The sequence below is a fragment of the Ochotona princeps genome, chromosome 1 (assembly GCF_030435755.1).
Source record: "Ochotona princeps isolate mOchPri1 chromosome 1, mOchPri1.hap1, whole genome shotgun sequence".
Taxonomy (NCBI): Eukaryota; Metazoa; Chordata; class Mammalia; order Lagomorpha; family Ochotonidae; genus Ochotona; species Ochotona princeps.
The window spans coordinates 32,421,861-32,438,138 of record NC_080832.1 but is presented as its reverse complement, the minus strand read 5'-3'; the positions used below and the strand labels follow the sequence as shown (position 1 = coordinate 32,438,138).

Below are 16,278 nucleotides of genomic sequence, written 5' to 3'. Positions count from 1 at the left end.
AATGTAGGACACAAAACAATGTAATTCTATGTTTAGGTTCATGCTTTCTTGAGCCACAAGGCAAAAGCTGGAGTTCTGACTTAACCACTAACCAGCTATGAAACCTTGGCAAGTCTTTTATTCCTTACTATAAACTGGGAATACCAAGTTACATACTATTTAAAAGACTCAAAATCGTTAAATGAGGTAACCCTTGCAAACATTAGATATTAGTTTATGGCGTAGAAATAAAATAATTTAGCTGTCAAAAACAACCAGTTTTCTGACTTAAAATTAGAAGGTACTGAAAACTTAAAAATTATCAACTTTGGTGCTAATGATTTATGTTTTGAAAATTTTACTTTTTACTTAAACATTTTTAATTAACTTTATTTAAATAAATTAGATGGATAGTCATAATTTGTCTCATGCTAAAAACTTTTGCAGCTAAGCTTACTATGGAAATATAGGTATTCCAAAATATCAACCAAGTGCTACCACTTCTCCTCAAGTAAAATGTCTTACAGCCAGAGGGAGTATTAAAACATTTAAGGCTCATCCAGAACACACACCAGTAAATGCACATAACCAATACAGACTGGCTGAACATTGTTTCTGCTTATCCTAAAGACTGGGAAGTAGTATTTATAATAGAAATTATGAACCTCCAAATGCAAAAGTGTAACCAGCTGAATTACAGGAACTTATCAAAGCACAACAGAATCACTGTGTTGCACCACACAGGCAGATTACACTTGGCCTTCATTCCACACATCAGGACAGGTGTTCCTCAGTCCCCTGACTCACCTCCAGGTCACAGCAGTACTCAGTACCATCCAGAAGGATCACTTTGCACTGCACCGTTTTGGTCTTCTTTGCGGCTTTTTGAGAGGTCTTCTCCGACTTTAGCTCATTGGTCTGCACTTCCTTTGTCTCCCTTTTTGTTGCTTCTTCTGTTTGGTCTTGTTGTATTTCCTTTACCTTCTCCTCTTCTCTCTCCTTACTTATTTCTTCTGCAGGCTGTTAAGGGGGGAAAAATAGGTGCTCACTAAAGTTAATCATTTTCTAGAAGACAGCATATTTTTTCTAGAAGATAATATATTAAAAACAAACTCTTGCCATCTTGGTGTAAGATGCCCAGGTGAGTTCAACCTTGGGACTTGGGTGCAGGGAGCTCCCAGCAGCATGGCAGCTACTGGTGAAACCTGATCTGCTCGGGCTGAATGCTGGGGGCCCTAACCCCAGCCATCACTGCCAAGAGGACAGCAAATCCTGGGCTTATCTAGGCCCAAGAGATTCCTCCCTCTACAGTAATTACACTGTGATGGGATCTCAGGCAGCTCCTAGCAGGCAGGGATCCCTGTCTCCACCTACCACTGCCATCTTGGTGGGAGATGCCAAGGTGAGTTCGACCTCCAGACTCTGATGCACAGATCTCCCAACCAGAGTCAGGCAGCCCGAGGGCCACCCAGCAATGCACTCTGGGATCTTGGGGGTGCAAGTTTCCCGGGAGTTTGAGAGATGGCACATGTGGGCATTAACAAGGACCTTAGGGTCAGGTACAGGTGAGGAATGATTTCTGAGAGACTTCCACAGACAAGGTCACTCTATTTGAAGAGCTATAACATGGAACTGACCAGAGTGTCAAAAAGGGAACAGGTTCTGTGAGCCTGGGCCATGAAGTTGACTAATATGTGAATGAATCAGGTCTGGCAGTAGAATCTGTAGAGGAATATGTGGGCTCGCCCATGTAGGACAGCAATTTGCATTGCCACGCACAAGAACTGTGGCTGGCTTTAGGCCTGGTTAGGGAGCTAAGGCGACACCCCAGCTGGGCTGGAATACCCATCGGTGTAGCAAGTGACAGAATCGGTATCATGTCCTGGGCTGAACACGGCTGCAGTCTCCCTTGGCATGGGTGGGACCTGGGTCTGGGGAGGGCCAGAATGGGCTAGACCCCAGCATCCACTGGTACTCGTGAGAGTCAGAGTAGGTGCAGAATGGGCTAAGCTAGGTATCGACTCCCACTGAACCATGTAAGACCTATGTCTGAGTACAGCCCAGGTGTGGATGGGCTGTAACACTCAACAGTAAGAACCGGTAAGGATATGGGCCAACTGGACAAGGACACCATTCTTGCCAGAACAAGTGGACAAAGTCAACCTGGACCAGGGACCCACTGATATGTGCAAGATCTGCCACTGGGAGGAGACTGGACAGAGGAGTTTGGTGAACCCCTTTGTCAGGTAGAAGTCCCTGCAGGTGAGCACAAGAACCAAGGCAAGGAGCAGCCCAAACCAGACAGGTTACAGTACCTGCCAGCATAGATGTGGATCAGGTTAGGGGCTTGGCCAGGCCAGGCCAGTTCATAACATCACTTGCAGATCCGGGAACCAAAATAAGGTACGGGAGTGGGGACAAGTCGGGCTGCATCTCCAGTCAGTTCACACTCCAGCTGGGACTGAGGTCTGCATGGGAAATGCTAGGTTGCAGCACCAACCAGCATCAGCTGGAACTGGGGACAGGCTGGATCAAACCAGGCTGTAGCACCCATTAGTGGATACCAAGTAAGAACAGCCACATCAGTCTGGAGGTGGTAGGTCCTAGGACCATGAGCCTCAGGGGTGGAGGGTCCAGCAGGACCCAGGTTTCCAGGCCCAAGTTCTTGGGCCTTCTGTGTGGTAGTTTACTGAACCCATGATTCCCAGTGGGCCCAAAGAGGTCTAGGTGTCCTGGCCCAGGCCACCAAGTCTCCCTTTGTAGTGGGGGCCAAATCCATGAGCCCAGGGGGTAAGGAGTCCAGCAGGTCCCAGATTGCATGGGCTGGGCCTTGGAGCCACCTGCACTTGGGAGCTGACCCCCTGAGCTCCAGGGGTAGGGGATCGAGCCTGGCCCCGGGTCTCTTGGCCCAGGTCCTAGGGCCCAAGTAGGTAGTCGGTGTCAGGTCCGTAAGTCCCTGGGGTGGAGGATCCAGCAGGACTTGGGCCTCCTGGATACAGTGGTTGGTGCTATATCCATTAGCGCCAGGGGTGAGGAGTCCTGAGGGGCCTGGGTCTCCAGGTCAAGGTCACCAAGCCCGACTGCATTGTGGGGACTGGGTCGATGTGGGGGGCAGGGGTAGGATCCAACACGGCCCAAGTCACCTGACTCAGTCCATGAGCCCACCTAGGAGTTGGTTCTCTACAGGGTAGAAGATGGGAGTGCTGGACCATGGTGCACATGGAGGACATGGCAGCTCATTGGGCCATACAGAGGACATCTGGCAGCACAACAGATAATGGAGAACAGAACATATGGACAACTACTTCAGCCAAACAATGACAGTAAATATCTGGGTGACTGGAGACTATAAGGTCAGTGGTGTCAGCCAAAAAACATTGGAAGGGATTCCTCATCCATAGATGGGCGAGATTGCTGGCATTTCAAAAGTATCACATACACCTGGGCAGAATCTTCAGAACATGCACCATTGTGATCCTGGGTTGATAGTGGGTTGTCTTTCCCCATCTTCGGGTACTGGGATGGTTAGGAGGCTAGGTATAGTCTATCTCCTTATTTCTCCCTTCCCCCAAGAAATGGGAAGAATTAAAGCTTGGAAACAATGATCATACCTACTCCACCCTAACTCTAGATTCTTCTGACCCTGATAGACTATGTAAACACCATCTAAAATAAAAATTTTTTTTAATTAAAAAATAAAAATAAAAGCAAACCTTTCACAGCCAGCACCATGTAGTAGTAGCTGAACTTCCGCCTGTACTGCCAGTATCCCATAGGGGTACTGGTTCAAGTCCCAGCCACTCCGCTTCTGATCCGGTTCCCTAATAATGGCTTAGGAAAATGGTCCAAGTCCTCGGGATTCTGGGCCCACATGGACGATCCAATAGAAGTCACTGTCTCCCAGTTTGGGACCAGCCCAGCTCGGGCCGCTATAGATATTTGGGGAATGAATCAGTGCATGGAAAATTCATTCTCATTCTCTCTCTCTCTCTCTCTCTCTCTCTCTCTCTCCTTGCCTTTAAAATTAAAAATAAATCTTGAGAAGAAAGAACAGAAATTGTCATCAGAAGTGGATATCTGGCCTAGCACTTGAGATGCCAGCTAGGACATCCACATCGGAAATCAAGTGACTAAGCTGACTCCTGGGTCCAGCACCTGCCTGACTCCCGGGAGGCACATGTAGTGACGTGGACTGGGGCCCTGGCCATTGTGTACATTTGAAGAATGGATCAGTAAAAAGGATCATTCACTTGGGCCCAGCGCAGTAGCCTAGCGGCTAAAGCTCTCGCCTTGTACATGCTAAAATCCAAATAGGCACCAGCGTGTGTCCTGGCTGCTCCACTTCCCATTCAGCTCCCTGCTGGTGGCCTGGGACAGCATTCAAGGATGTCCCAAAGCCTGGCACCCTGCACCTGCATGGGAGACGCAGAAGAATCTCCTGGTTCGTGACTCCAGATTGGCTCAGCTGTAGCCACTGTGGCCACCTGGGAAGTGAATCAGTGGACGGAAGATCTTCCTCTCTGTCTCTCCTTCTCTCTATATATCTGCCTTTCCAATAAAAATAAAACAAATCTTAAAAAAAAGGATCACTCATTCATTAGTTTTCTGTCTCCCATCAGCCCTTACTCCCTGTCTCCCTCTCCCTGCCCCCATCTTCCTGCCCCACATTTTAGAAAATATTACCTTAACCTGAAAATTCTGCCACAAAGAATATTTTCCTTCATCTCCCTTCAACAATTTTTTTCCTTTTTCCAAGTTGATAACTTTAAATAAGAAACTACAATCTAGTAACTAAAATTTAAATCTTTTCAGATGAGATTTCTAAGTATAATCTCATGCCAGGCAAAACTTAGGCTTCATTTAGCAACCAAAATGCAGAATTCAAATTTATTGTGTATTACCCACTGTACAAATGAAAGGTGAAATATTCTGTTTAAAAGGAGGGATAGCAGGAGTATCAGCAAGCAGCTTAAATAATTTGCATACACTATCGTTAAGCTTTCCTATACTTTCAAGATTTTATTTAAGAAACAGTAAAAGACTCAGGTAGACTGAACCTGGCTCCCTATTCTAGATATATTAAGTCAAATCAAAACTGCAATTCAAAAAACATCACGAAATGATAAAAAAAAAAAAAGGGGGGGGGGAGGGTGTTTGTGTCTTACACGATTACAGCCAAAAGCTTTCCTTTCCAGACAGTCACTCCCAAACACACCTGGATCTCAGCAGTGCTCACAGAGGGTTTTTCTTCCTTGACTTCAGCTTTCGCTTCCTGCTGCTTCGTCTGAGCCTGTTCAGCGTCACCCTTGGCCTGCCTCTCTTCTTCTGCAAGAGAATCCTCTTTATCTAAGACCTGTTCTTCCACAACAGCTTGGGTTGGCTCTTTTTTATCCCCTCCATCTTTGGCCGCTACTAAGGTGTATGACTTTTGCTTCTTCAGCCATGGGGGGATGAATCGAGAAATGCCCCTGCTCTCTGATGGGTCCTTCTCTCTCTTCTGTCGGCGTGGACTGCTTTGGCCTTCAGTGGCAGGAGATGGCTGGGAGCCTTTGTCTTCCTCTGCGTTAGAGGACTGGCTCTGCTGATTTTCTGCTATTTCTTTAGGTTTCTCCTTGGTTGCTTCTGCTCCCAACTGGTCTGCGTCCTTCTTCACTTCTGACGCTGCACCCACTTCAGTAGTCATGGTCACAGTTTATGCTGGAAATAAAACAAAATCAAAAAATGTTATTGTACAAACTCTCCTGAATTTAATTTGGTGGCAAGGACAGAAAAAGGAAAGGAGAGAAGGGGAATCACAGAGACAACCTGAGAGAAGCACAAATCAGAGTGGTTCATAAACCACTCCAACTTCTAGAATTCTCCATCAGAATCACAGAACTCAATGAATGTCACAACAGAATAATTGTGATCGATACAGCTCGAGCTTAAGGTCACCAAGAACTTAAAAAAGAACAGCTACTTTTATGTGGTTTCAAATAGTTATAAACAAAAACTGAACCCACCAAGGCCCATTAATTAAAGAAAGTTACTTTCCTATTTACTTGGTACTCTTTATTCTGTAATGTCAAAAATATTATCAACAATGTTAGAAACAAGACGTATTTCACAGAAAGCTTACACTTCAAAGACCAAATCTTTTAAAGAAAAAAGCTGCCTATGATAAAAACAAATTTTAAATATTGGGTGCTTAACAGTAAGAAAATTAAATCCAGGGGCCTGGTGCGGTAGCCTACTGGCTAAATCCTCACCATGAGTGCACCAAGATTTCATATGGGCGTCAGCTCATGTCCCAGCTGCTCTACTACCCATCCAACTCCCTGACTATGGTCTGGGAAAGCAGTGGGGAGGATGATGCAAAGCCTTGGGACCCTGCAACCATGTGGGAGACAAAAAGAAGCTCCTAGCACCTGGCTTCGCGTTGGCTCAGCTCTGGCTATCGCGCCACTTGGGAAGTGAACCAACAGATAAAAGATCTTTCTCTATGTCTCTCCTTCTCTCTGCAAATCTGCCTTTTCCAATAAAAAGTAAAAATAAATCTTAAGAAAATTAAATTTGGAACAAAAATGCATCACCTTTTATGGCAAGATTAAATCTTGAAATTTACCATCACTATTCCAATGTAAAAGTTAATTTCTGGGCCTGGTGCCGTGGCCTAGTGGCTAAAGACCTCGCCTTGAACACGCCGAGATCCCATATGGGCGCCGGTTCTAATCCCGGCAGCTCCACTTCCCATCCAGCTCCCTGCTTATGGCCTGGAAAAGCAGTCGAGGATGGCCCAAAGCCTTGGGACCCTGCACCTGCATGGGAGACCCGGAGGAAGTTCCTGGTTCCCGACTTCGGATAGGCGCAGCACTGGCCTTTGCGCTCACTTGGGGAGGGAATCATCAGACAGAAGATCTTCCTCTCTGTCTCTCCTCCTCTGTATATCTGACTTTGTAATAAAAATAAATAAATCTTTAAAAAAAAGTTAATTTTTGGGCCCACTGTAGTAGCCTAGTGGTTAAAGTCCTCGCCTTGAATGCGTCAGGATCCCATATGAACGCCGGTTCTAATCCCGGCAGCCCTGCTTCCCATCCAGCTCCCTGCTTGTGGCCTGGAGAAAGCAGTCGAGGACGGCCCAAAGCCCTGGGACACTGCACCCGCGTGGGAGATTCGGAGGAAGCTCCAGGCTCATGGTTTTGGATTGGCTCAGCTCCAGCCTCTGCTGCCGCTTGGGGAGTGAACCATTGGACAGAGGATCTTCCTCCCTGTCTCTCCTCTTCTCTGTATATCTGCCTTTCCAATAGAAATTTTTTTTAAAATTAAATTTCTGAGAAAGATACACTGTAATCAAAACTATAAACTTCCATTCTACTAGGCTTCTAACACATTTTTAGTGTAATTTGTTTATTTGAAAGACAGAGAGACAGACAAGAGAACTTCCACCTATTAGTTCACCGTTGAATGCTAGGGCCTGTGTGTGCCAGGTCAAAGTCGGAACCAAGGACTCAATCTCCAGGTTTTCCATGTGAACCAACTCCTTGCTCCCTAAAGTGCATGTCAGCAGGAAGCCAAAACAGGGCAGGAAGCCAGGACTTGAACCCAAGGACTCAGATGTGGTATACAGGCCTTCTTATAGCAAGCATGGAATACCAGTTTTATTTGCATATTTAAAACTAAAGACTAAAAGAGGGGGGTGCACCTAATAAATAATCTTATCACAACTAATATAAAAACTGAAATGAAATATGAAAATAACTGTCTCAATTTTACACAAGCAAAGAGGATCTTCTAAGGGCAGCAGCACTATGACAGGCAGGGCCATCAAAGTGTCAGCTGTCTCATGACAGTGCTGTAAATGTGAACGGGTTAAGAAAATCGCTAAGTGTGCTTGGGCTACAGCTTGTGTGTATGTATATATGTATACATATATATTTCACATACTAAGTGTTCACTGAGTGATTTTTGAGTATATTTACAGGGTTGTACAACTATCACCACCAATTTCAGAATGTTTTGGTCATTCCAAAAGAAAATTCCTAAGATTAACATTAATAAAGAAATAATCAAAATAAGGGAGGAAATAAACCAGACACACACAAAATGAATTATACATAAGATCAATGAATCAAACAGCTGGTTCTCTGAGAAAATCAGCAAAATAGATCCCCCATTATCCCAACTTATCAAAAAAACAAAAAAAAAGGAGAGAGAAGATACAAATCAATAGAATTAATAGACGAAAAAGGAAATATAACAGACATATGTAGAATAATCAGGAACTATTACAAGCAATTATACACCAACAAATCAAAAGACCTAGAAGAAAGGAGTAACTTTTAAACACATATAATTTACCAAAATGAACTCATGAGTTAATTACAAACTCTAAATAGATCTAGAACCAAGACAGAGACTGAATCAGTAATTAAATCCCCCCCAACCAAGAAAAGCACAGGATCAGATGGATTCACTACTGAATTCTACAGAAAATTTCAAGAAGAATTTACTACAATCCTACACAACCTAGTCAAAACAGTAGAAAAGCAGGCAACCCTTTCGAACTTTTTCTAATGAAGCAAATACCACCTTAATACAACATGGAGACACAGCAGAGAAAGAGAACTAAAGAGAGAAATCCACTAACACCTGCGGGCACGAATACTGGAAAAAAAGTATCCTACTCCTGCGCTGGTGACAGTGTAGGCGAGTGCGAGCCACCTTGAAAGAAAGTGTTCAGAAAACTGAAAATGGACCTATCATATTATCCAGCTATTCCACTCCTGGCAATATATCCAAATAAAGTGAAATTCGCATATGAAAAAACAATCTTCATCCCTATGTTTATTGCATCATAATCCACAATAGGAAAGGCATGGAAACAACCCAGATACCTGTCAAAAGAGGAATGGATACAGAAGCTGTGGTGCATCTACTCCTTGGAATACAACACAGCCATTAAAAAGGATAAAATTCTACCATTTGCTGCAAAATAGTCCCAGCTACAAACCATTATGCTCAGCGACATAAGGCAAAACCCAAAGGCCTGGGCTTGGCAGCGTGGCCTAGTGGCTAAGGTCCTCGCCTTGATCCCGTATGGCCGCTGGTTCTAATCCCGGCAGCTCCACTTCCTCTCTATCTCTCCTCCTCTCAGTACATCTTACTTTGTAATAAAAATAAAACAAATCTTAAAAAAAAAAACCCAAAGGCCTGATATCATATGTTCTCTCTGATAAAAGGTGAATCATGCAAAATACAAGATCAATAGATATATAGGCAAATAAACGTGTGTGCATGCAAATTCTCACAGATGAACTGTATGATGGAGAATAGCACACCAGGAAATCAAGATACGTCACTGTATGCTTCTCTACTCCTGAATAAAAGCAACACTCCTAATCAAACTGTTAAATATACCTTGACATTGAGATACTGGACTTTTTTTCAATCATTGCCCATACCCACAATGCCATGACACACTTACACAGCGGACTGTTGGATTTGTGACTGTTGCTAAAGAAGTATACTACTGTAATAATACGGGTGGGAAACAGCGGGTGGGTGGGAAAATGTGGAGGAAAGAAGGTGGGGTAGAGGGAAGAATCTCTATACCTATAAAATCATATCATGAAGAATATAAATTTTAATAATTTCAGAGACAAAAATATAAAATGAAAGTGTCTATATGACATTAAAAGCATAATTACTTTTAATTATTTTAATCATAAAAGCTACAACCCACTGCATACTATGTCACAGATCAATCACTAATTTCTTGTCCTCAAACATCTTACAAAGTAGATATTGTGGCCACCTTGCAAATAATGAATGTAAGATGGGTAACTTGCCCGAGGTCATTAAATTGAGGGCCACACAGCTGCATACACCTCCCTTCACACATACTTCAAAATGCAACCAGAACCTGCCAATGCATTGACCTAATCAACCGCAGAGCCACTGGAATACCCTGCAAAGATCTGAGTTCACAAAAATGACCAAAGGACAATATGAAAACATTCTGACATACAAAATTAGTATAATCCGTTCAAATAATGAATTTACAAACAAGTTATCATCACCAAGAAGATCATTTCTGAAGATAACTAATTGGCCAATTACTCAAAATTGCCCTGATGGACAGAAATTAAACACAACATGCTAATACAGAAATAAAGAACAATGACAAATAGACCAATCTAAGATTTTCAAAGTAGTCCTCATCAATCAGTACTGTATTCACTTAAGTTCTAGGAACCTCAGAGTTGATCAGTATTGGCCAAATGGAATGTACAGTAAAGAAAACAATGGAAATAGCTAATTTGATTATGACTATTCTGGGGGTAGCTGTAATTATATAATTATATAATTATATGCAAATAAATATGCTCTTAAAACAGTTGCAAGAGCTCAACAGAGCTTAAAATGAAACATTATTTCCTTATAGATAAAACGATTTCTTGTACAAATCACCATTATCAAGACAACACGGATTTCCACTCATTGCAATCATACCTATAACCCTAGCCTTTAAATTCTATCGCTCATGTGGAAATATAAAGCATTCTAACTAAAAACCCATAAGGGCTGGGAACTTTCTTTTATTAACTGGTAAATCCAAGACACTTCAAGAGATACTGATAACTATTTGTTCAATGAGTACTGCTCAAGAATCTAGTTTAATACTCTCATTTTTATTAACAAAGAAACTAAGGCTCAGAAAATCTAGGAGTTTTGGCTTAAGACAACAAAGTTATGCAGGCAAAGCTAAAAATGGAACTGTTTTCCAAACTTTAGCAATGGTCACTGAACTAATCTTCAGTTACAATTATTCAAAATCCACCATTAGTATAGTTACATAATACACTATGTTAAAATAAAAAAAAACTTTCTACTTATCTTCAAGCAAAAAGAACACTGCTGTGAACAGGCAGCCCATTAGACAACCATATGCTGTGACACAATTACTATGTTGGCATGCTCCATCTGGATTGACAGAAATGTTCATTATTGTAACAGCTCCATGAGAAAAAAAGCATGCATCACTGAATATGCAACCAAGCAGAAAAGCATCATCAATACAGGATCGGCACTAGTTAGGGAAGGACCTGTATTACAAGAAACCATTGGCTTTTTTGTCACATTAAAATTCCAAGGTGCTGTCGATTTAGCCTTAAAATACCTATCATATAATGCTACTTCAAACAATGCCCTCTAACCAGCAAACAAAAATAACTCATCATACTCTGACAAATTCAATAAAGGGTTCATGTCAATTTTGAGCTCAGATGTTTCCTTAAAACCTTGAAAGCACCTGCTGTTTCCTACAGGTCCTTTATGTTACAGCAGTCTTTGCACAGGGAAGAACATGGATACCTTTACCAATTTGGGTGGCTCCCTACCTCTGCGGAGATCATAAGCAGTTAGCAATCTTTGGATTATCACACCATGGCTCAATCTGCCATTTAAGTGACCCAGACTAACAAGATGGGAAACTATGCAGTTCTAAATAAAAAGTGGTACAAGGATAGAAAAAGGCCTCACTCAAACCTTGAAAACAACAGAAATAAAACTATGCAACAAATATCAAACATGAACATGGAAAACACTGGCAATAAGGGGACAGTTGTAACTCATTTTCTAAACTTGATGAAGGTAATTTTCATCTGCTGTTTTCATGATAGGTAGATATTATGCAGAGCATCTTGCTATTATCCACCATCACTTGCTTATTTTCATCTCCCCAGACAGCCCATACCCCAAGGTTAGGTCTTTCAGGGCCTCAGTATCTTCCATTAAAGTATAACATAAGAGAAAAACAAATACAGTAATGCAACTACAGGAATAATTGACTTGCTCCTTAGCTCCATTTGAGAAATACTGAGCTAAAGTGCCTCAAATGTATCTACCTCTTTAAATAAGAAAGGGAAAGAACAGTAGGAGGAGGATGAAGCTGCGGGGAGGGAGAAAGTACCTGCAAAGAAGTAAAAACAGGTAGAGCAGACATTAAGCAAATCCTTTCTCTTGCAGGCTTGTTTTTGAGTGTCAGAATCCCCTAGTCAATTAAGCACAAACAGTATTCCAAGGGAATTGTTTATATAATCTACATATTTACATATTATCTACATTTATATTATCTACACGTTAAGGATAAACAAGAGTTATTTTTTTAAGTAATCCAAGGTTGGTCACACTAGTTCCTTTATAACATAAACGTTACTTATTTATTTTTAAAAGATAAAGGGCCTATAAGAGAGACAGAACTGTTTGCATAAAGATGTAAACCAGCATCTGGCTTAAATTAAACCCACACACACAAAAAGATACGAACTGCCATCCTTTGCTAGTTCAAGGCTGGGCAGGCTCAGGTAACCCTCAACAGAAGGTGCTTTTCCATACCTTCTCCTTTGTAACAGAACACAAACTGTACCTGGCATCACTTCCCCCACCCCCAACCTTTTCCTTGTCAGTATTCAGTCTGGGTCCAGGACAAGCCATAGCATAGATCCACTGTCCTATAACAATCACAGCAATCTCTCTTCCCTGGCAAAGAAGATACATGGGAATTCTGTTGGTGAACTGCTGCAGGATGCCTGCAACAAGAAAAGGCACCTTCATATTCACAGAATAACATATATGCAATTCCTGGAAATGCTGCTGCCACCTTAATTCCACTTAGGGGAGAAAGCCTGAGAACAAGACAGCAACAGAAAAAGCATCAAAGAAGAGGCTCCTTTCCCTCCCCAGTCCCACTCCATCCCCGTGCCCTCCCACCCCACACCCCACACCCATGCCAACCATGTCATCCATGGCCTGCTCCTATAGCAAGCTTTGAGTCGTGTGAGATAACAGATCTGCCAGTGGGAGGCAGTATGGCACATGAGGTAAACCTCTGCCATCCCAAACTGGAGTGCTGGTTCTATTCACAGCTGCTCAATCTCTAATTCAGCACCATGCCAGTCTACCAGGCAAAGCAGCAAATAATTGCCCCAAGTAATTGGGCTCATGCCACCCACACAAGAGATTCAAATGTAGTGCTGGGTTTCTAGTTTTGCTCGAAAACATAGGGACTGTGAGCATTTGGGAAGAGAACAAGAGGATGAAAAATCTTCCGGCCCTCACTCACCCTTTCTCTGTTCTCTGGCTTTCGAATAAATAAATAAATAAATAAAAATTTAAAGGCGCCCCTATGGTCAAAAGTGTTGTATCAAAACTGATTACTCGCAAGCCCGATGTGGTAGCCTGGTGCCTAAGCACACACTGGTAATTGCGACAGCTGGGTCATTTCTGTCTCCAGCCCCATCTCTTACACAAACCAATGGATGCTACAGTCCAGACCAACCAAGCCCACTACACACTTGGCCCTCACATACACTAGCAAGGACTACAGCCTAGCTAAGTAACTCCCAATAATTCCCAGCAGCTCCACGCCAGCCCTGGATCCTAAAATTTTACTCCCCATTGAATTTTGTGGCCTTCAAACCTAACAGCCACATTTTCAAAAATCATTTCCAGATGTTTTAAGACTGAATATCCATGTTAATATTAGTAAGATGAATCATTAATTCTTTATTCTGACAATTATAAAGCATGAAACACTCAAAAATTTGAGTTCAAACATGATTGTCTCTGAGTATATGAAAATTAGAACATAATTTTCAATAATGTCCATTTGCAAGAAAAATCAATATAATTGGTAATAATGCTATTGTTGACAAGTTCCTTCTGCACTCATTAATGACTAAGAAAGAAGCTTGTGCTGGGTAACTAGCGAGCTAGTGCCATCACAGAGCTGAGAGGAGAGCCTTCCCACTGACACTTGAACCATCTGAGGCAATGCATAAATTATTAAAGAAACCAAAAGTGGACATTATTATTCTCATAAGCATAACATACATAAATCTTGTAACACTGAGCAATCAAACAGCATACACTAACAGAACAGAGACGTCCAGAAAACCACTGGCTGTTCATCAGTCAATTACGCTGTGTGTCAGAAATGCTGATGAACTATATTTGCTCCAATTCTTTCTTTCCAGTGAAGTCTCACTTTGTGTAATGGGCAGAGATGGACCTATCTTTTTTTCTGTAAATTACTTAATATTTGAAAAAAACAGCAAACAGTGGCTTGAAAATCAAGACTGGGAATCTGAGAGCAAAATTGTGACTAATAGGCAAAGAAGTCGCCTGAGACACCAGCATCTCATCTGAATGTCAGTTTCCATACTTGCCACTCCACTTGCCAGCCAGCTCCATGCCAGTGGCCCAGGGCAGCCAGGTGCTGCCCTGTTGATGGCCCAGGCGCTTGGGCCTTTACACCCACATGGGAGACACAGAGGAAGCTACTAAAATTTATAGCTTTATATTTATTAGAAACATGCTCTAATTGACCCCTCTTGTGCATTTCCCCAACTGTCAGGATGTGGTTTGGGTCAGTATCTTGACCCTTTCTTTCCAAATAAATGTTTGCTAAGTACCTTCCTAACATATGCCAGACCTTAGTATTACAGATAGAAGAATCCTGCACTCAGTCTAGTGGGAGACAGCGGAGGTAAGACAAGCATTAATATGTAAACAATCTGTCACTGATTCATGAATTTTATTAAGTTAGACTTGGAAATTACTACTAATTTGAGAGGCAGCCACAATTTTATTAAAAACTACAACTGTCAACTCTTTAGGAAATGACACCATGAGCCTACACAGTTAAAACTTCATTACATGTCACGATCACACTTAGGAAGTATTCACTCCCAGCTGTAGCTGTTTTCTAGCTAATCAAAGCAACTTGAATAAAAAGCCAAACAAAACAACACAATTATAAATTGTCTCAACATCGGAAAAATCTAAAATAAATTTCATTTTTAAACCAGTGAGATGACTAAATGGTGTGCCTAGAGTTAACAGATCCAGCCCCCTGCTTAGGGCCTGGGAAAGAAGCAGAGGTAGCTCAAGTCCCGGGGCTCCTGCATCCACATGGGAGACCTGGAAGACACTCCTGGTTCCTGGCTTTAGATCAAGTCTGCTCCAACCACTGTTGCCATTTGGGAAAGTGAACCAGCAGATGGAAGAACTCTGTTCTTCTATCTGTAAATCTGCCTCTCAATTTAAAAATGAACAAATAAATCCATGAGAAGGAAAATCTCCTATGTTTAAAGAAAATACACATAATATGCTATCTTTGAAAAGAATGTGTTTATATAAAACCCACAGTTATGGGTCAGGGAGCATACAGAGATTTTTCATCTGGTTTATTTCCCCAATGGCCACAATGGCTAGCTAGAGTCGAGCTACGAGAAAGCCAGGAACCCGGAACTCCATTCAGATCTCTCACATTGATGCTGGGGCCAAGAACTTGTACCATCATCTCTGCTTCCACAGGCAGATTAGCAGGAAGCTGTATCGAAAGTGAAGCGGCCAGAGTCATGACAGGTGGGTGGCAGCTCAACACATATAGTCACAAGGGCTATCCCATGATATCCTTCCTTATAGTTACAACTGCGGTAGGCAGGAGCTGCACAGATACGTACACAGGTCTGCCTGTACTCTGCATTCAGGAAAAGCCAAGTAGGGAAGGACAGAGAATGGTAGTAACTGTGACACTGGGGAGCAACGACTGGCACCTGGATATGCGGCACAGACAAGGGGAACAAAGCATTCGCTTCAGCAGAAGTTATTATCAAGTGACATATTTAAATATTGAATAAAGACAACAATATTTATACAACAAATGAACCCCGAATGGTTGGCTTCCTTTCTTGGAGACAATCCAAGTGACACAAGTAACAAACCCACCATGTCCTATCATACAACTCTATCCTCACAAACAGCGCTGCCTACAGAATCCCAGCCTATTTCAGATCAGCAGTTGGACTGAGATGAGTCCTAATTCTCAAATAAACAAAATCTGATAGTCTCTAGTCTCCAATTCAGCACTCCTAAAGGTAAGGACCCAATTCCTAAGCTTTTAGGAAAACATTATTTCGAAAGAAATGATTGGTTATTGATTATCCATTTGGTGGGAAAAAAAGAGTTCCTAAGAAACATTTTTAAAATGTTTTAAAAATCTTTTTCCTTAATGTGGAGTTAAAACACATAGGTACCTTTTGCTAACAATAATACTGGTATGCACTACAGGCAGGCCAAAAAGATTATTCTAATTTTTTGGTAGAGGAGTGGAAATAGACCTTTTTTTTAAAAAATAATAATTTTTTAAAAAGCAGAAAAAATGAAAGGAAGGATTCTTGTTAAATTGCTAAACTGGACACACATAATCACAGCCAATGTCTCCCGGCAGCTTCCTTCTCACATGTGAGGAAAAGC

At 42.1% G+C, this 16,278-nt stretch overlaps 1 protein-coding gene across 15 annotated transcripts in view; it reads right to left on the bottom strand.

Annotated features, from left to right (window-relative positions):
- EPB41L2 (erythrocyte membrane protein band 4.1 like 2) overlaps positions 1 to 16,278 on the bottom strand; it is a 214,528-nt gene that overhangs the window by 97,495 nt on the left and 100,755 nt on the right. For all 15 annotated transcript variants that reach the window (XM_058674388.1, XM_058674491.1, XM_058674332.1 and 12 more), the window contains exons 2-3: positions 5,195 to 5,676; positions 787 to 999 (exon numbers count right to left, since the gene is read on the bottom strand). In XM_058674388.1, the coding sequence (XP_058530371.1) occupies positions 787 to 999; positions 5,195 to 5,662 (681 nt within the window). In that variant the 5' untranslated portion in view covers positions 5,663 to 5,676. The remainder of the gene's footprint in view (positions 1 to 786; positions 1,000 to 5,194; positions 5,677 to 16,278) is intronic.